Here is a 20,828-nt window from a genome sequence, read left to right as displayed (position 1 = left end):
GGCACAGCTCCCAGGCCAGCACCCGCCTGGCTTCGCAGGGGGTTCAGGCTGGTGTCAGCCCCACTCCCAGCGACACCCCTTGGTGCAGGGCGGCCAAGAGCGCCCTGGCTGGGAGGGGCAGTGTGGCCAGGAAGGCAGCGCAGCAGCGATGGCTCTGGCCGACCGGCCGTTCACGTGAGCCTGGCCTGCGCTGAGAGCTGTGCCCAGTTCTCTCAGATTCTCCTCGTGCCACCTGCGGGGCTGGTGCCAGCGTTATCCTCACTGTAGGGACAGGAGCAGAGGCTCAGGGAGGCTCAATGATCTGTTCAAGGCTGCACCGCTCCTCGGGGGTGACTGAGGGCTGCATCCCGGGGTTCTGGCTCCGCGGACTGTGCCTGAAGAGCTGGCCCCACGTGACAACTGTCCGGCCCAGGAGCCCAGGTCAGGGCCGGGCACTGGCGCTCCGGTGAGCAGGTCCTGGTGGAGCTGAACTTGATTTCAAACACGCGTGGGAATCCAGGGTCCTGCCCGCTCTCGGCCGCTGTCACTGTCGAGGGCTGTTCCCGGCCCTTCGGGTCCCCAAGCAGAAGTCGTGTCACCGGGAGGGGAGGGGGTCAGGAAGGTATTGGGGGTTCTGTGACTGGGGCCCCTCCCTGCAGCCTCCGATGAAGGGCAGCCTGGCAGGAAGGAAGCGAGGTTGGGTGTGGCCCACGCGGGACCCAGCCGCCCTGGCTACGCTGGCCAGGGGAGCAGTCCCGACCGGCTGGGGAGGAGGACTTGTGCTGGGCTCCCCCAGAGGACGGTTGATGCCGCTGGCTCCCCCACCTTGGCCATGACTGTCAGCTTGGGCCCCTGGGCCTGTGGGGGCTGGTGGATGACCTCACCGAGGATTCCCTAAAGGAGCAGGGGGTGTGGACTAGGGGCAGATCCGGAGGCCGCTGGCCCTGCTGTCACCCCACGGCCTGGCCGACCTTCAGACAATAGACCGCCTGCCCGGACGCTGGCTCCCGGCTCCAACCGCACTCCCGCTGGGGGAACCGGTTGTTCACGGTGACAGGTCCCCTGTAGAGGCCCGCAGTGTGCACAGGGCTGGGTGTGCCCTGAACACCTCCCATCTGCCCTCGCCGGCCTGGGATCTGCCCGAGCCCCTGTCTGGAGGGGCTGCGGCCGCACAGAACCGGGCGGGCGGGCGCTGTCCTCGCTCAGCGGGCAGCGTGGCTGTTTGTGTGACTGGGCCTGAAAGAGACCAGGGGGCTGAAAGGAGATCAGGCAGTGGACCCAAAGACACTTAGACTGTGGCTCCGCTTGTTTGTGTTGGAAGGTAAGGCAGTTAGTAGGCATTGTTGGCTGTTGCCCCAGCTATGGAGGCTCCGAGGTGAGGAGGGGTGGCCCTGGGTGAAGGTAGTACAGTGGGTGGCGTCAGATGAGCCATTGCTCTGCGGGGAGATGGGATCCTCACTCCCAGAGAGGAAACCGCGCTCAGAGGGGTCAGCGGTGAGCCCGGAGTCACACACTTCGGGGCAAAGCTTCCATGTACGACTCAGTGGACACCGGGCCTTCCCAGGCCACTCCTGCTATCCCTCAGGGACAGCCCTGCGCTCTCCTCTCCCTCGCCGGCCCTGCTCTTATCCGCATCCGCTTCCCTTTCTGACTGCAGGGCTGGGGGCCCTGGGACTTCAGGCCCCACAACTGCTCCCTCAGTGGCCTGGGGCCTGACCTGCAGCAGCCCTTCCCTCCCAGCCCCTTGGGCCCTGCCCCAGTCTGTGCAGGACCTGCTCGCTCTCCCTCCCTTCGGCTCCTGCTCCAGCTCCCTCCCACCCCCTGGGCACAGGCCTCCCAAGGTCCCTGCTGATGGTAACAACGTGACAGGAAAGATAAGCTCATGGCCCATTGACCAAGACTCTGTAGCAGGCACAGGGCTCAGTGCTTACGGCGTCATCAGGCCTCCTCCCAGCCCAGGTGTGGGGAACAGGGTCTCCCCCTGCTGCCCAGGAGGGAGCTGGCAATTCTGGAAAATGAGGAGGACCTTTTGATTTAAAAAAAAATATATTTTTATTGATTTCAGAGAGGAAGGGAGAGGGAGAGAGAGATAGAAACATCAATGATGAGAGAGAATCATTGATCGGCTGCCTCCTGCACGCCCCACACTGGGGATTGAGCCTGCAACCCGGGGATGTGCCCTTGACTGGGAATCAAACCGAGCCTGGACCTCCTGGTTCATAGGTGGATGCTCAACCCCTGAGCCACACTGGCTGGCCCTTTTGATGGTTTAGATAGTTGGTCAAGATGCTAGTGGTGTGTGTATATGTTTGTGTGAGTGTGTGTATGTGAATGTGAGTGTGAATATGTGTGTTGAGTGTATGTGTGAGTGTGTTTAAGTGCGAGTATGTAAGTGTGAGTATGTGTTGAGTGTGTGAGAGTGTGTTGTGTGTTGAGTGAGCGTGGTTTGAGTGTGCTGAGTGTGCGTGTGCAAGTGTGAGTGTGTTTAAGTATGAGTGTGTAAGTGTGATTGTGAGTTTAAGTATGAGTGTATAAGTGTGAATGTGTGGTAAGTGTGTGTGAGTGTGTTTAAGTATGAGTGTGTAAGCGTGAATGTGTGGTGAGTGTGAGTGTGTTTGAGTGTGTAAATGTGAGTGTGTGTGACTGTGTGTGTTGAGTGTAGGTGTGTGTGTTTGTGTGTGTCAGGCACACATGCATTTTTATGCACCTTTATCCGATTTCCTGCAGCTCCCCTGACTCCGTTCCCTAGACTTTCCGGAGTCTTCCTCGTTAGCGGGCGTGTGATTCATTGTGTGAGGGGATTTAGTGCCGCTCATAAAACACCACTTCACCGTTGTTTTCTTTTTCCCTTTCTCTCTCAGCCCCTGCGCTCCGTAGTAGCCGGGGTTTCTCCCCTCCGTTTGGCCAGATATAAAAATAAATACATCCACTGTGCAGGAAGAAATGACCTCTGGGTTTCGGGGGCCTTTTTAATGGGGCCTGAGCTGCTGACAGTTCCACGCTTCCCCTTTTACCATTTCACGACCTGAGACTTTCTTTGCCTGGGAGTCGGCGTCTTAGATCCCAGGGAGTTGGGGGGCCGCCTGGCAAAGCCCTCAGTCCCCAGTTTCTCATTTGGATTCTGCTGGCTTTGTGTTGTTATTTCTTTTTAGTAACGAAAGCAATGGATGTTTGTCTCTAAAACTGTAAACAGTACAGACACGAAGGTCCCCTCGTCATGTTCGAATCTCTCCCGGGAGGAAGGGCGTGGCTTGCACTGTCTGGGAGCAGCTAGAGCTCTCACCCCCCTTCTGGGATGTGCGTTGCTTCAGGCCCCTGTTTTGAACCCTACCCGCAGGAGGCCCTACCTGCGGCAGGCCCTTGGCAGAGGTTGAATGAATGAATGAATGAATGAATGAAGCTGTGCCCAGCAATCTGTCTGGAGTGGGCAGTTCATCCCAGAAGGCACATCTGCAGCCAATACCAGGGTCTGTTTGGGGGTGTGGTCCCCCCCACCCCCCTTCCTCCTGTGTGATCGTGGGCTTTTTGGAGCTTCAGTTTTTCCATCTGCAAAAGGGGGCTATTGCCTGCCAGCTCCCATCACAGACCGTGAAGGTCCGAGTAGAAGGCAGGAGGGAAGGCCTGGGACCGGGCTGCGTGGGAAGATCACAGGACAGTGATGCTTACTTTTCTTTTTAATTTTTTTCTTTAATATATTTTATCAATTTTTTACAGAGAGGAAGGGAGAGGGATAGAGAGTTAGAAACATCGATGAGAGAGAAACATCGATCAGCTGCCTCCTGCACACCTCCTACTGGGAATGTGCCCGCAACCAAGGTACATGCCCTTGACCGGAATTGAACCCGGGACCCTTCAGTCCACAGCCCGACACTCTATCCACTGAGCCAAACCGGTCAGGAGAGTGATGCTTACTTTAATGCCCCCCCATGATCTCTCCAGATGAGGAGGAAAAGGTCTGGAAATTACTCACCAAACCCACAGTGGTTGCCAGGAGCTCTTTAGCTTTATTTGCAATGTTTTAATTTTTTATAACAAGATTGTATTGAGGTTCCACTTTTGGGTTGAAAATATATATATAGTCATCAGCCTCTACAACACAGAGGGAATGTATTTGAGGCAACAGACCTGGGACCAGCCCGGCGTCAGTGCTTGAATGCTTCTGGTGCCGGGGAGCTCACTCTCTAACTCTAGAGCAGCGGTTCTCAACCTGTGGGTCGCGACCCCTTTGGCGGTCGAACGACCCTTTCACAGGGGTCGCCGAAGACCATCCTGCATATCAGATATTTACATGACGATTCATAACAGTAGCAACATTACAGTTATGAAGTAGCAACGAAAATAATTTTATGGTTGGGTCACAACATGAGGAACTGTATTTAAAGGGCCAGAAGGTTGAGAACCGCTGCTCTAGGGAGCAGCAGCAGCCCGTTTCGCTGCCCGCTGAGTATGAGCGCTGGCTCAGGAGAAGAAAGAACGTTGGCTTCCCTGGGACTTCCAGCCTGAAGATGAGGGGTTTGTCTTCGGAGCAGGAGCCCTCTGTGCCTCCTGGCTTTGCTCCTGTGGTCGTAGCTGCAGGAATGCCCTTCCCACCCTCCACTGCTCAGCTAACCTTTACCCGTCTGACGAGATTTAGCTCCCGGCACCCCCATGGGGTGGCAGCACCTCGTGCTTCCCTCTCGATTAGCACAAACCGCACCGCATGAAACGTGTGTCCCCGTGGGTTCCACCTGCTCTGCAGGGGCGTGGAGCTTGGTGGACGGCCCCACGTTAAAGGGAAGTTCTCTGAGGCACCTACAGTGTGCGAGGCCTACCAGGTGCTCTACAGACTTTATCTGATTTAATCCTCCCAACAACCCTGAAAGCAGGTTATTATGATCCCCAGCAGGAGACTCTGAGGCTGAAGGAGGAGAGAGCCCAGGGCCACGGGGCTGGTGAGGGGCAGGGGCAGGAGCAGGGGCAGGGCTGGGATTGGGCACAGCTGCTTCTGGCTGTGAAGGCCGAGTCCTTAGCCCCGGGGCCCCGGAGTCCTGCCACAGAACAGCTGGGCACCGGGTGGGGCTGCAGGAGGTGCCCCATTGGGAATGCTTTCAGTTCAGCTTGGGGTGCCTCCCCCGACCCTCTGTCCAAGCCCCGACGTCAGCCGTTCACAGACGAGGAGGTGGGCCCACGGCCACTTCTCCATTCCGAAATGACCGCGAGGCGAGGCTGGGGCGGCAGGTCTAACCACAGAGTGACAGATGTTTCCACGTGTGGAAGTGGGCGTTGAGCCTTGATGCATGTTTTCATGGTTCCCTTTTTACTCTTTCCCTGGGTGGTGGGTCCAGTCCTGGTTTCGTTGACCTGATGTTTCACGTCTATTGTCCACAATCTTTTAAAAAAATATATTTTTACTGATTGATTTTTTAGAGAGAGAGGAAGGGAGAGGGAGAGAGAAACGGCGATGTGAGAGGGAAACATTGATCGGCTGCCTCCTGCAGGCCCCCCACTGGGGGTGGAGCCCACAACCTGGGCATGTGCCCTGACTGGGAATTGAGTGACAACCTTTCGGTGCACCCGGAGACGCCCAAGCCACTGAGCCGCAAGGGCCAGCGCTATTGCCCACGATCTTTAGACTGCTCTTTACATTTTTTTGTTTTGTTTTGTTAGCAGAGCACTTTCCAGTTTCATAACACGTTTATTAGCTCAGTGGATCTTCCCAGCAAACCTGGGACTTGGGACCATTTGATAGATGGAAGCTTGGAGAGTCCAGTGACGACAGCGACAACATTTAGCTACCTTTATTGAGCTCTTAGCGTGCCCTGCTTCTATTAGAATGGGCTAAGCCACTCTATGCACCGTATCCCCTGGGATCCTCCCAGCAGCTACATGAGGTCGGTAGTATTATCATCTCTATTCAGGAGCAGGGAACTGAAGCTCAGAGAGAAGTGACTTGCCTGAGGCCACACAGCAGCAAATCCAGGCCTAGATCCCATCTCTTGAGTCTTAGGTTAGTGTTCTAACCAACTCCTGAGAATAGCCATAAAACTGAAAAAAATTTACTATCTTTCAAGAAATCTACAACACATGCCACTATTTTACATACCATAGGAAATAAAAATACTGTCAAATAAACTGAGACGATACTTTATCATTTAGAATTTTTATTAATGAAATACCTTTTTATTAGACATAGATGCTGACTATATATATATATATATCACTCTTGTGCATTCATAAAAGGAATATTTATATGAAAATAAATGTATATTAAATGAAATTTATATGAACATGAACTTTTTACATTCAAAATCCGGCTTGACTGAGCGTGCTCATGCTTTTCACACAACATTGTCTTCTGTGCCAGCAAGTGTTGGTTACACAGATTTCTCTCTCTGTTTTAAAAACACTGAGTTAGCCCTGGCCAGTTTGGCTCAGTGGATAGAGCTTCGGCCCATGGACTGGAGGGTCCCGGGTTCAATTCTGGTCAAGGTCACATACCTCGGTTGCAGGTTCTCTGGCCCTGGTTGGGGTGTGTGCAGGAGGCAACCAATCAATGTGTCTCTCTCACATTGATGTTTCTCTCTGTCTCTCCCTCTCCCTTCCACTCTCTCTAAAAATCAATGGAAAACTATCCTCGTGTGACGATTAAACAAACAAACAAATAAAAAAACACAAAAAAACCCACATTGAGCTAAAGCTGACATATAATAAAGTGCACAAACCTTAAGCATATCTGATGAGGGTTTTTTTCATGTCCATGTATATCATTGATCAGTGGTGAGCTGATTGTTAAATAGTCAGGAATTTTGCAAGCTGGCTTTTAAACTGTCAGTCACCTAAAATCTGCTACAATAGGAATATTTACACCATGGCAATTGGCAACTGCTCAAATACAGGGCTGTTTATCCCCCTCAATGGTACACCAGTGAGCTTGATCTAACCACTGCTGTATCCAGTACTCCTTTGGGCCCTCCTCTACCCCCTCCACCAAAGGGGCCACTCTGAAGCAGCATTTCTTTTTTCAAAAAATTATTTAAAAAATATATTTTTATTGATTTCAGAGAGAGGAAGGGAGAGGGAGAGAAAGAAACATCAATGATGACAGAGAATCATCGATCGACTTCCTCCTGCACGCCCCCCCACCGGGGATGGAGCCTGCAAACTAGGCACGTGCCCTGACCAGAAATCGAACTGCGACCTCCTGGTTCATAGGTTGGCTCCCAACCACTGAGCCACATTGGCTAGGCTGAAGCAGAGTTTCTTAAGAGAATGCAGAGCTGCGCAGGGAGCCATGGCTCTGGGCCCTTACCGTTGTGCGGGTCCTCCCCACTTTGACACCCACGTGAGGAATGCTGCCGAACACGTCTGCTTCCCCACCTCCCCCACCCTGTACCTGCCGCCTGGGTCCCAGAGGTTAAGAGAATACTCCTCTATTGTCTCCAGGGTGTCCTTCTGAGCCACAGAAACCCATTCCTGAGCGATGTTTGGCCTGAGCTGGCAATGACAGCTCCATCCAGAGGCCCCTGGCCAGAAGCCACTGTAAGTAAGACACACCCCGATTTCAGAGAGAATCAAGTGAAAACGGTGCCTCTCAGAGTCGCTGAAACAGAGTGCACCGCTGCCCTTCGAACATCGTCCCAGACTGAAGTGGTTTTCTCTGAGACGCAGCTTGTCTTGCTGACCAAGGCCCGTTCCCTCACGGCCAGCAGTCTCGCTGGCCAGCTTGTTCCCAGACAAGGGGTGTCTGCCCATTTTTTTCTGGGGTCCACCGGTGGCCCTGACCTGGAGAGAAGGGCCGGACGCTGCGGGAAACCCCTGGTCCACACGCTGCTTCCGGACAGTCTTTTGGGGTGCAGATGGAGCCTGGGCTCGCGCCCTCGGGGGGCTGATGGTTCAAGGTGTTCTTTATGGGGTGGCACCTCGGACACACCCCTGTGAAGACTGTTTCAGGGTCAGCAAGGTCTTCCCAACCTGGCTGTGACCCTGTGCAACTGGGTTTTCATCACCCGTGTTCCCTTGGAGCCCCGCAGCCCCTGGCATGGGGCAAGTGGCCAGGAAATACGTGAATGAATGAGCCCACGACAGACTTCACGAGCACATGCAGACTTCATCCTGCGGCCCCCGGACTCACTGCCCTAAAAAAGTCACTTCTCCGTAAAACGGACAGGAGCCCCTGAGATGACGATGCAGAATGGCTTCCCATGAGCTCGGAGGGGTTAATGCAGTGGTTCTCAACCTTCCTAATGCCGCGACCCTTTCATACAGTTCCTCATGTTGTGGTGACCCCCAACCATAAAATTATTTTCGTTGCTACTTCATAACTGTCATTATGCTACTGTTATGAATGGTCATGTAAATATCTGATATGCAGGATGTATTTTCATTGTTACAAATGGAACAAAATTAAAGCATAGTGATTAATCACAAAAACAATATGGAATTATATATTCAATATGTGTTTTCCGATGGTCTTAGGCGACCCCTGTGAAAGGGTCGTTCGACCCCCAAAGGGATCGCGACCCACAGGTTGAGAACCGCTGGGTTGATGCCACAGACTCTGAGGGGTTCACTGAGACTATGTTATGTGACCCCTTTGGGGACCCAGGACGCCGCTTCCTTCTGTGACTTGGTTTAGGCAGCCTTTCCTCACCCTGCCTGCTGGGGTCAAGGCCTGGGTCCCGGGGGCAGGGCAGGGAGTGGCAGGGAGGACCAGGCTGAGATCTGCTCCCGGGGCTGGGAAGGGGTGGCAGGAAACGGCATCCACATGGGAGTGGATCCAGAGCGCAGGTTTCGATAAAACCTCAGAACGGGCAGGGAGATTGCAGAGTTTGCAGGGGAGGGAGGGGCCGGTCCTCGTGGTGCTCAGGGCTGTGGGAACGCAGAGGGAAGCGTGCTCCCCGCCCGCCTGGGAAGAGTCTCCCAGCTGGACCGGGGCACCTGGCTCAGGTCCCAGCCTTGTCACCTCCAGGCCTCATGACTCCATGACTGCTTTCTCTGGGCCTCCGTTTCCCCAACTGAAAAACCAAGATGACGCGGGTCCTGAAAACCTCCCAGCTATGGTTGTGGGAATAATTAAAATGTGCTCACACGATACTGAGTCCTTGACCTGGGGCCAGACCCAGAGCACTTTATGTGAGTTAATTCAGTGGTTCTCAAAAGGGTGGTCCAGAGGCCAGGAGAGTCCTCATCACTTGTGAACTTATTGGGAATGCAAATTCTTGGGCTCCTGCTAAATTTGAAACCCCGGGGATGTGGCCAGCCGTTAGCGTGCTAACAAGCTCTCCAGGAGATTCCGCTGCACCTAAAATTTGAGAAACACAGCATTAGCTCAAGAGTCAGCTGGGCATCCTCTGAGGTGGGTATTGTTAACATGAAGAGTAAACGCCTCAGTGGTCCCAGTGGGTCCCCATTTCTCCAGACTTGAAGGCAGTTTTTTCGAAGATTTATATACCATACAATAAACCCATTTACAAAGTGTACAACCCAGTGTTTTTTAGTATATCCACGACTATTACCACTAGTTCCAGAATATTTTCATTGCTCCCCCCCCCCCCCCCCCCGCACCAAATTGTACCTTTTAGTAGTCATTTCAATTTTCCCCTTTCCCCTGAGCCCTTGACAAGCACTAATTTACTTTCTGTCCTTATGGATTTATCTACTCTGGATATTTCATATAAATGGAATCGTATAATATGTAGTCTTTTGTTTCATTTAGCATAATGCTTCAAATACTCATCCATGTTGTAGCACATATCAGCACTTCATTCATTTTTATTGCTGATAATAGTCTATTGTCTGGATATACTACATTTTGTTTACCCATTTATCCACTGATGGACATTTGGGTTGTTTCCACCTTTTGGCTATTGTGAATAGTGTTGCTATAAATATTCATGAACAAGTACTTGTTTGAATACTGATTTTCAATTCTTCTGGGCATATATCTAGGAGCGGAATTGCTGGGTCATATGGTAACTTTGTGTATAACTTTTTGAGGGACTGCCAGACCTTTTCAAAGGTGCTGCACCATTTTACATTCTCACAAGCAATGTACAAGGGTTCTAATTTCTTCACATTTTTGCCAACACTTGCCATTTCCTTTTTTTCTTTAATTATAGCCATTCTAGTGGATTTGAAGTGGTATCTCACTGTAGTTTTGATTTGCATTTCGTAATGTTGAGCATCTTTTCATGTGCAACTGTCTGAAGAGGCATCCTCTTTTGCTACTAGAGCTGCTTTGTTCACACAAACACACTCCTACAACCACTTGCATAACTTCTTTGGAGACATGTCAATCTAAGTCTTTTGCCCATTTTTTAATCAGATTGTTTATCTATTTGTTGTTGAGTTTTAAATTCTCTATATATTTTGCCCTGGCTGGTTTGGCTCAGTGGATAGAGCATTGGCCTGCGGACTCAAGGGTCCCAGGTTCGATTCCGGTCAAGGGCATGTACCTTGGTTGTGGGCATATCCCCAGTAGGGGGTGTGCAGGAGGCAGCTTATCGATGTTTCTCTCTCATCGATGTTTCTAACTCTCTATCCCTCTCCCTTCCTCTCTGTAAAAAATCAATAAAATATATTAAAAAATAAATTCTCTATATATTTTGGATATTAATACATTATCAGATATGTACTTTGCAAATATTTTCACTCAGTCTATAGATTGCCTTTTTACTCAGTCGATAGTGTCAATTTTTTTTAAAATCCTCACCTGAGGATATTTATCGATTGATTTTTAGAGAGAATGGAAGAGAAAGGGAAAGACAGAGAGAAACATCAATGTGAGAAAGACACATCAATTGGTTGCCTCCTGCATGAGCCCTGACCAGGGCCCTGGCCAGGGAGGAGTCTGCAACCCAGGTAGGTGCCCTTGACTGGAATCGGACCTGGGGCCCTTCGGTCTGCAGGCTGACGCTCAATCCACTGAGCCAAACTGGCTCGGGCAATAGTGTCTTTTGATGCACAAAAATTTTTTATTTTGATGAAGTCCAATTTATCTATTTTTTCTTTTGTTGCTTGTGTCATGTTTAAATGTATTTTTATTTTTGCCAAATTTAAGGTCATGAAGATTTAACTCCTATGTTATCTTCTGAGAGTTTTATAGCTTTAGGCCCTTGATCCATTTTGAGTTGATTTTTCTAAATGGTGTGAGATAGGGGTCCAACCTCATCCTTTTGCATACGGATATCCAATTTGAAGAGACTAGAAAGAGGCAATGTTTTCAAGAAAAATGTAGAGTAAAATACTAGTTAGCTGATATGTGCCAGAAATGGCAAAAAGTGAAAGATGGTATTTGACTGAGTGAAGTTTGAGAGATGCCATTTTTAGTGGATTCTTGCTGCTTGAGGATTTCCTTTGGTCTGGGAGATGCCATATATATATATAAAAGGTAACAGAACTGAGGCGATATGGCTACTGGTGTCCCACCTAGAGGGACAATTTGGCAACATTCCAGCCAGGCACCCGTCCTTTGCTCTTCCTAGGCCAGTGATGGCGAACCTTTTGAGCTCGGCGCGTTAGCATTTTGAAAAACCCTAACTTAACTCTGGTGCCGTGTCACATATAGAAATTTTTTGATATTTGCAACCATAGTAAAACAAAGACTTATATTTTTGATATTTATTGTATATATTTAAATGCCACTTAAAAAAGAAAAATCAACCAAAAAAATGAGTTCGCATGTCACCTCTGACACGCGTGTCATAGGTTCGCCATCACTGTCCTAGACCTTCATTCATGAACAAGGGGTCTCTGGGAGCAAAGGGGAGAGAACCCCTCCCTCGCTTGTTCACTGGTACTAGCCACTCCCTCCTCTTCCCTTAACTTGGCCTTGGTCCAACTGTCAAGCCCAACACCTCTACCATCTGGCCAGATGTGGTTCCAAAAACAACCTCAGGAGCATTTGGATACGTTTTCCAGCCCTAACTAATGGCACTCCTGTCCACAGCCTGGACCCAGTTCCTGTGAGTGGGAGGCAGCTCCTTACCTCCTGGAAGACAGTGGAAGTGTGTGGTTTTTCCTTTTCTCCTTCTGGAACATAAGTATCTTCCTGAGTCTCACTGGCCAAATGAAGACATGCAGGCCTCTTGGCCTCCTGTCAGAGCCCAGGAGCTCCATGTGCTGTCTCTTACCTGTCACCCAGCTGGTCTCTCACAGTTGTGAAGACTAGAAATTTGAACTCAAGGTGTTGTCAGAGTTAGTTCTATGCCTCCCTTCTAGGTTCTGGTGGCCACTGGCAATCCTTGGTGTCCCCCGACCTGTAGGTACATCATGCCAATCTCCGCCGTTTTCCTCACATGACCTTCTTCCTGTGTCTCTAACTCTGTGTCTTCTCTTCTAAGGACACCAGCCATATTGGACTAAAAGCCCTCCCTACTTCAGTATGACCTCATCTTAACCTAACTAATTACATCTGCAGTGATCCTATCTATACTAATAAAAGGTTAATATGCTAATTAGACCAGACATCTCTTGGGCAACCTTCTGGACAAAGCCATGGTGGCGAGGCCGAGGCAGAGGCAGTTAGGGGTGATCAGGCCAGTAGGGGAGAGCAGTTAGGGGGCTCAAGCCAGCAGAGGAGAGCAGTTAGGGGGATCAGGCCGGCAGGGGAGAGCAGTTAGGACAATCAGGTTGGCAAGGGAGAGCAGTTAGGGGGATTAGGCCAGCAGGGGATCGGGCCTAAATCAGCAGTTGGACTTCCCCCGACGGGTCCTGGATTGGAGAGGGCACAGGCCAGGCTGAGGCACGCCACCACCCCCCTCCCCACCACCCTGTCCATGAATTTTGTGCACCGGGCCTCTAGTTTCCAAATAAGACCACATTCTGAAGTGTTCCGAAGGCCAGGAATTTCAGAGGGGACACTATGCAACCCAGGGCACCAGGAAATGCCGAGACCATAACTGGGAAGGAGGCTGTAGCTGACACCCCATTCCTGTGAGCCCCTCCTGTGTGCCTTTGCTTCTCACAGCCTGACCTGTGACTCTCTTTGGAGGCCTCCCTCAAGCTACTACAACTGCTTAGCATGCACACGCGCGCGCGCACACACACACACACACACACACACACACAGAGCTAGAAGTGTCTGGGCATTGGTGTCCCCTGGGGCAGCCTTAGCACGATAATGACCGACAGACATGCATGCAGGAGTATGGAAGCTCAGCTCATTGTCCTCCCATTGGGAACAAAGCTCTGTGCGTTGAGGTGTGTCCCACATGCCTGCCCAATTGTCCCTTCCTCAGGCAGGCCTCCCCGAGCCGCGTCATCTCAGGTCTAACCTGTCCTTTCACGCTGCTGACCAACCAACCCGGCAGTTAGTGCTGATGCATAGCTCTTCTTCCTTCATATGGAGGGATGACCATCTACTGCCCATTGTCCCATGTGCCAGCCCACAAACCAGCCTGAGTTCTTTACTCCTCTGATGGTTGACCATCGGGAACTGTGGCCATGGGGCTACATGTGTGTGTTGAGGATGGGTATAGATGCAACAGAAGTAGGTGACATGGGGGCCTGGCCTCTCTTCATGGAATATACCTGGATTCTCAGGACTTTCCCAGCTCCAATGCCCAATATATTATCTCCAATCTATAATGGGTTGTGGCTGTGCCCTAATATGATGACTTGCTGGATCTGATAATACCCAGCTACTATGGAAGCTCAGGTAGTATATCTCATGGGCAGGTGCTCAAGTCTCTATGATGACCAGTTGCATGCCACAAGTTGTCTTTCTAAGGGAGAATAGTTCTTTGCTGTAGAAAACCCTTGGAGTCTTCGTTAGCACTCTCCTACCGGGGTTTGCCAAAGACCCCGCCCCATAGTCTTATCTACAGTTTGGAATCTTCTTGGTCATGTGGCTTCAATAGCAGGGCAGCTGGCACTGACGCTTGGATCGCTGCAGAGTCATCTCTTTCTTTGTCTCAAACTGATAGCCTTCTGTAAACAAATGTTGGTGAAGGTGTGGAGAAATTGGGACCCTTGTGCACCGTTGGTGGGAATGTCAAATGGTATCGCCGACTATGGAAAACAGTATGGTGGCTCCTCAAAAAATTAAAAATAGAATTAGCATATAATCCAGCAATTCCACTTCTGGGTAGATACCCCAGAAGAATGGAAAGTGAGGTTTTAAAGAGCTAGGTTTATACCCGTGTTTATAGCAATGCAATTTAAAATAGATGAATGAATGGATAAGCAAGATGTTGCATAACCACACAGTGATATGTTATTCAACCTTAGAATAAGAGAAGGAAATCCTGTCATATGCTACAACGCGGATGAGCCTTGAGGGCATGATGCTAAGTGAAATCAGCTAGTCACAGAAAGACAACAGTCTGATTCCGCTACATGCGATGCTTAGAGTAATCAACATCACAGAGACAGAAAGTAGAATGATGGTTGCCAGGGGCAAGGGAAAGGGGAAGTGAGGGGGGAGGTTATTGCTTAATGAACGTAGAGTTTCAGTTTTACAAGATGAAAAGAGTTATGGAGCTGAATGGTGGTGACGGTGACGCAACAACGTGAATGCACTTAATACCACTGAGCTGTACACTGGGACGGTTAAGATGGTAAATTTTTTTGCCACATATTTAAACACAATAAAAAACTGATAGTTTTATGATCTTCTAATAAACAGGCCAGAACAGTATTCCCAAGTGTGGCATACGCTGTTCCAAAATGTAAAGAGGCCGAAGAGAGTGGCTTAAAACCGTAGAAATTGATTCCCCCCGAGTTCTGGAGGTCAGAAGTCTGTAACCAAGGTGTTGGCAGGGCTGTGCTCCCCCGGAAGGCTCGGGGGGACAATCCATTCTTGGCCTCCACCCGCCTCTCTGGTGGCTCCAGACATTGCTTGGTCTGTGGCTTCCTTACTCCAGTCTCTGCCTCTGGGGTCACATTATGTCCTCTTCTTTCTCTGTGTGTCTCTTATAAGAGCCTTTGTCATTAAGTTTCGGACTCTCTCGGATAATCCTCATCTGGAAATCTTTAACTTCATTATATCTGTAAAGACCCATTTTCCAAGTCAGGCAATAGTCCCAGGTTTCAGGGATTAGGGCATGGACATGTCTTTTGCGGGGGTGGGGTGGGGTGGCATTGTTTTGCCTACTGCGTGGTAGAAGGTGCAAGGGGCACCTTGTAGCAACTTGCCTTTTATCTTAGAGGCGATGGCGGGGCCTGCCTCAGCTCAGCTCCCTGGCTCATTAATATCTTCATCCACATAGTGGACCCCTGAATCTTCATGGGGTTTACCCTCCACCGTCTGGCACACATGTTCTTGCCACTTCTAGCTTCCCAAGTTCTCAGCATGGAGGGAGCTTGACATTCCACAGACATCACCCAGATCTATCATGTTGACATCGCGTGCGTGTTGGCTGCTAATAGCTCATAGCTACCCCTTCTCTGGAGAATTGCTTTCTGCCTAATAGTAGGGATCTTACCAGGGAGGTTACACCCCTCCAGGGGGTCAGCACCCATACTATCAGGCTCGCTGAGAAGGGGGGGGCGGGATTCAGTGGTGAAAGTCATGCTCCAGAGGCCCCCGTGAGACCAGAATGAGCCCAGTCTCCAGCCCAGACATCAGGGATTAGCTTTCTTCCCTGCTCTGCCCCACTCCCCTCATTTCACTTTGGAAAGCCCACCCCCACCAACCCCCCAGCTCTGCTCCTGGGCAACTGACCTAAGAGAGTCCCTGGCGATGATCTTATGATGGGAGCAGAGTTAACATGGCTCCCGGGGCCGGGCCGTGAAGAAGCCCTGCTGCCCCTGCCACATGAAGGCAGACTGCGTTGGCTCCCCTCTGCTGTTGGGCATCATGAAGAAAGTCTTTGCCAAATCAAGAGCTGATACCAAATTCCAGACACTCTGTTGACTTGCCCCAGTACAGACACCACATTTAGCACAGTAACTGAGACTGGGCTGCTCCTGTCTAAGCTCCTGGGAATCTGCAGTCCCCTCCAGAGAGACCTTCCCTGATCACCTAGTGTCACTTTGTAACTCCCAGGCTTCCTCCATCATATTCTCCCATTTTATTTTTATTACTAGAGGCCCGGTGCATGAAATTCATGCATGGGCACAGTGCCTAGGCCTGGCCTGTGATCAGAACCATCTTCCCAGGCCCCGGCCCCCACTGCCACCCAACCCCGGTTCCCCGTTAGCCATCAGGCGATCGGAGCCTGCAGCGGGGGTGGGGTGGGAGGGGTAGGGGGGGAGGGGGAGAAGAGACTGAGAGGTTGGCCGTTCTCACCCACTCACCGGTGCCCTGTCCCCTGAAGCTGGTCACCCTCTGTGTGTGGGGTGACTGGTGGGATGGGGGCCTTGGCCTGGCGCCGCCCGCGTCTACTGCTACCCACCCCCAGATCCCTGTTCACCATCGGGCGATCGGAGCCTGTCTGCCCAGGGAAGGGACTGAGAGGTTGACCAGCAGGCCTCGATAGGGTGATCAGGGCCTGCAGGCTGGGGGCAGCTCCTGTGTTGAGCGTCTGCCCCCTGGTGGTCAGTGCGCGTCGTAGCGACTGGTTGTTCCGCCATTCGGTCGATTTGCGTATTACCCTTTTATTATATAGGATTATTATTTTAAATTATTTTTAATTTTTAATATATTTTTTATTAATTTCAGAGAGGAAGGGAGAAGGAGAGATAGAAACATCAATGATGAGAGAGAATCATTGATTGGCTGCCTCCTGCATGCCCCCTGCTGGGGATCAAGCCTGCAACCAGGCATGTGCCCTTGACTGGAATTGAATCAGGACCCTTCAGTTCACAGGCCACACTCTATCTACTCAGCCAAACTGGCCAGGGCTCCCATTTTATTTTTTATAGCTCTAATTACTACCTGAAATCATGTCATATATTTATTTGTTTGTTTATGGTCTTTCTCCAATGGGGGCGGAAGCTCCATGGGCTGAGGACTTTGACATAATTACAGCTGCATCCCACGCTCCAACACTGTAGAAAGCGCTTCACCGGCCTGTGTCAAATGAATAAAGGAGCAGCCAATGTTCTCCCACGGGAAGTAGACAGACAGGCGTAAAGAGTGCTTTCTATAGAGATTCTAAAGTGGAGGCCATTGCTGAGGGCCACTGGGTGGGAGAAAGCAGGTCAAGGTGGGCTGTCTTCCAGGTGCTGAAAATGCCCTTGGCCCCTCCCAGCCCCTCACTGGCTATTTTTTTTTTTTTTGGTTGGGTCTGGCGCAGACCTCAAGGAAACATAACATTTTTAATAAAACCTCAGAGTCAACAAAGCCGAACGGTCTCGGGTGACCCTCCCGCCCGCCCCAGCTGTTGACTTTAGAAGCCAAGAGGTTGGGGTGTTGCCCAATTCCTGTGAAGTTCAGGGAGATATAAGCTAGAAGGGCCTGGCCCGTTTTATGTGAAAAAAAACAAAACAAAACAAAACTCGTTGGGTCCTGGAATGATTCCACCGCCAGCCAGAATCAAAGGTCCATTCAGAGCGACAGAACTCTTCACATTCGCTGCTAATGAAAACCAAATTTCTCGTCCCTCGGAGCCTTTCCAGGGGCTGCAACTGGAAGGGGCTGCCGCGCAGCGCTGGGCCACCCCTCCCGCCACCCAGAGGGCCCCACTGTGCTAAAATAGTTTTATGATAATATGGGGCTCGTATTTTTCTAATTTCAGGCGTCGGTGATTTAGGACTGAGTTGTTTTCATGGAAAAAGAACTGGAACTTGTGCGAGACGGGGAAGGCCTGCCACCTCGGCAGATAGCCCCACGGTGTGCGTTTCCAGGCCGAGGGCGCCCTGCCGCAGGGGCCGGGCCTCATTCACAGGGCGTCCCCAGGAGAGGGTCCCGAGACAGGGAATTCTGTATTTTGACTTCAAAATGTGTGAAATCTTAGAATCACAACTCAGAAAGGCAAACAGATCACTCTCAGAAGCAGAGAAAGAGCCGTAAAGACTTGTGTCTTTTCTGCTTCTGCTTATAAAACAACATTTTCTTATTTCTCTCTCCTTTCTGTCTTGTTCCCCTTGATGATTTGTCTTTATAGCAAGCTAGAGGCCCAGTGCACGAATTCGTGCACGGGTGGGGTCTACCGGCCCACCCCAATCAGGGTGGGAGGGGCCAATCAGGGGCAGGGCCAGCCGGGGGGAGGGGCCGAGGGTGGTTGGCCGGCCAGCCCCACCTCCTGGTGGAACTCCCAGTCAAGGGGACAATTTGCATATTTGCCTTTTATTATATAGGATATAAGTCATGGGAAACAAACTCAGGTGTGTAAGAAATATTACCTTTTTCTTAAAGTTAACTTAATTTTTACTTTAAGCCTCTAATACCTTTAGCTGATGAGAAACTTAAACTCAACTTTTTCAGGTATTACTCTGCCCTTGTTAGGATTGAGAGGGGATTCTGTTCTTATTCCTAAGTTTTCTCATCTGTAAAATGGGGATAATGGTAGCCCTTAATGGGCTGAGTTTAAAATGGTAAGATTTTCAACATGGGTTATCCGGGAAGGCTACCTGTAAGAGGTGACATATCAGCTAATGAGTTGGCCAAGCATGCTCTTGAACTCTGCTTAGATATTTATCAAGATCTAGTAGTTCAATATACTATACCTCTAACAAATGTGCTCATTTTAGACAATTTGGAAAATACCAGGAAATATTCTATAAAGGACAAAACAACTATCACCCATCTTTCTAGTGATTTCATTCTAGATTACCTTTATTTCTATTTTTAACTTATATTAATTGAGATATAGTATATGCAATGTGTACCTAGCTAGGAAAACATGTTTATTCCTATGAAAACATTTATATATGTATAGAAAATAAAGGTCTGGATGGGAAATAAAACATCCGTAAAAATATTAACAATTGTTATTTTTAGAGGGGTGGGATTATGGGTAATTCTTCTTGTGTGCTTGTTGGCAATCTGTATCATCTACTTTTTATCCCACAATAATGTCTTAGTGTAGTTTTAAAATCTAATATGTAGCCTTGGGCACCTCGGGCTCAGAGTCGTACAGTCATTACATCTTCGGTTCACGGAGGAGAGTTGGGAGGCTGGACCAGACTCTGAGGCCTGGACCTTTTAGTCAGAGAGGCTGCACGTGGCCTCAGGTGTGTTCAGGGTTGTCATGAGCAGGACATGAGGCTTCACTCCAAACCTGTGGGGTGAAGGAGTCAGGGAGCGGGCAGGGCTGTTGTCACTGCACAGTCAGAAAGAGCAAAAATATTACCAAGACCTTGTCCACAATGGTCCCATCAGATGCCAGGAGCTCTGAGAAGCGGAGAGACACGTAAACCCGAGGTTGGGGCACAGGGTCCTTCCTGTAACGTCGGTGCTAAAGGTGCCTTCGGAACGCTCCGCTCCTCTCCACATCGTTTTGCACAAACTTCATCCTCCTTTGCTCGGCCCATTGCAGCAGCCTGTGACCAGGGCTCAGCCCACGCTCCACACTGCACGGCAACCCCCTCGGACACGTACCCATCAGAACGTGCCTCCACTCCTCAGCTGGGCTCCCCAGTGCCCCCGGACCAAGTCCAAGTCCCTCAGAGTGGCCTCAGCCCCCACGAGCTGAGCCTGCTCGCCTCCCCTGTCCCATCGCCATTATCCCACCTTCCTCACCGTCCTCTCTAGCTCAGCCACAGCCCGTCCCTCCAGGCCAGTGATGGCGAACTTACGACACCTCTGACACGCGAACTCATTTTTTTGGTTGATTTTTCTTTGTTAAATGGCATTTAAATATATAAAATAAATATCAAAAATATAAGTCTTTGTTTTACTATGGTTGCAAATATCAAAAAATTTCTATATGTGACACGGCACCAGAGTTAAGTTAGGGTTTTTCAAAATGCTGACACGCCGAGCTCAGAGCTCAAAAGGTTCGCCATCACTGCTCCAGGCCATGAGGTTCCCTCTACTTAGAAGGCCTTCCTGCTGCCTCTCTGTGGGGTGACTGTCTACTCACCTCTCCACCTTGTCCCCGCTGACCATCCCACAGCTTAGCATTGTTTTCCTGTCTGTCTGCCCTGTGGGCTCCTCAAGGGCACGGCTGTGACTTGTGCGCCTTTTCTCCTGCTGTCTGGCACCTGGGGGTGGGGCGCGGCTTGGGTCTCTGTTGGGTGAATGAGTGAATGAACTCTGGCCAAGGCCTCGCAGACACCAGGCCCACAGAGCAGAGGGGGGTGGTGCGGCCCAGACAGCTGCCACCCATTAGGACACCCACGAGGCCCACTGTTCCCAGCAGTGGGCATGGGCACAGAGGGAGGGTGGCTCCAGAGAGCTGGCCCTCGGCTGGCCCCTCCCCTCCGCCCAGGCTTCCTCCTGGCCCGGCTCAGGGCGGGCTCGCTCTGCGGGTGAATATAAATATATAAAACAAACAGTGCGCGTTCGCTGCAAGACTAAAAATAGGAAGCCTGGAATCCGGCCCGGCTCCGCTAGCCGCTGGGCCACACAGTGCGGTGCGAATGTTGGGGGATATGGCCCCTCGCCTCCTCCCGGCTCCCCAGCCCTCGTGGGGGGAGGTTGGGGGCACTCAGGGTTTCCATAAGGAACAGTTCATTCGTTCTCTCTGGCTCCCCCCACCCTTGTCCGTCTGACAGCTCATTTCATTAATGACCCCAAAATGAACCAACCACGGAGGCGCAGTCCCTGCTCACATGGCCAAGCTGGGTGTCTGGTGGGGCGAACAGCTGCCCCCCCACCCTGGGCCATGCCGGGGAGATCCGGGTGACTGTGTTTATGGGGTGCATCTGGGGCAGAGGAGGAGTGAGGCAGGCCAGGGTCTGGCCCTTCACTGGGACAGCCCCACAGCCGTCTCCTCGGCCCTCACAGTTCCCTCCATCGTCTCAGGCCTGCAGGACCCTGCCAGGACCTCTGTTCTCAGTGTCCAGGGTCCAGGCCGAAGCCGTCTCCATGGGAGAAGCCT

General features: G+C 50.9%; 1 protein-coding gene across 1 annotated transcript in view; it reads right to left on the bottom strand.

Moving 5' to 3' along the window:
* Positions 1–305: 305 nt before the first annotated feature.
* RUNX3 (runt-related transcription factor 3) overlaps positions 306–20,828 on the bottom strand; it is a 54,515-nt gene continuing 33,992 nt past the window's right edge. The window contains exons 8-9 of the mRNA XM_014546762.1: positions 805–873; positions 306–548 (exon numbers count right to left, since the gene is read on the bottom strand). Of these exons, the coding sequence (XP_014402248.1) occupies positions 306–548; positions 805–873 (312 nt within the window). The remainder of the gene's footprint in view (positions 549–804; positions 874–20,828) is intronic.

The sequence above is a fragment of the Myotis brandtii genome, unplaced genomic scaffold, assembly GCF_000412655.1.
Source record: "Myotis brandtii unplaced genomic scaffold, ASM41265v1 scaffold456, whole genome shotgun sequence".
Classification (NCBI taxonomy): Eukaryota; Metazoa; Chordata; class Mammalia; order Chiroptera; family Vespertilionidae; genus Myotis; species Myotis brandtii.
Note: the sequence above shows the minus strand (reverse complement) of the source record. Positions and strands in the feature narration are given on the sequence as shown.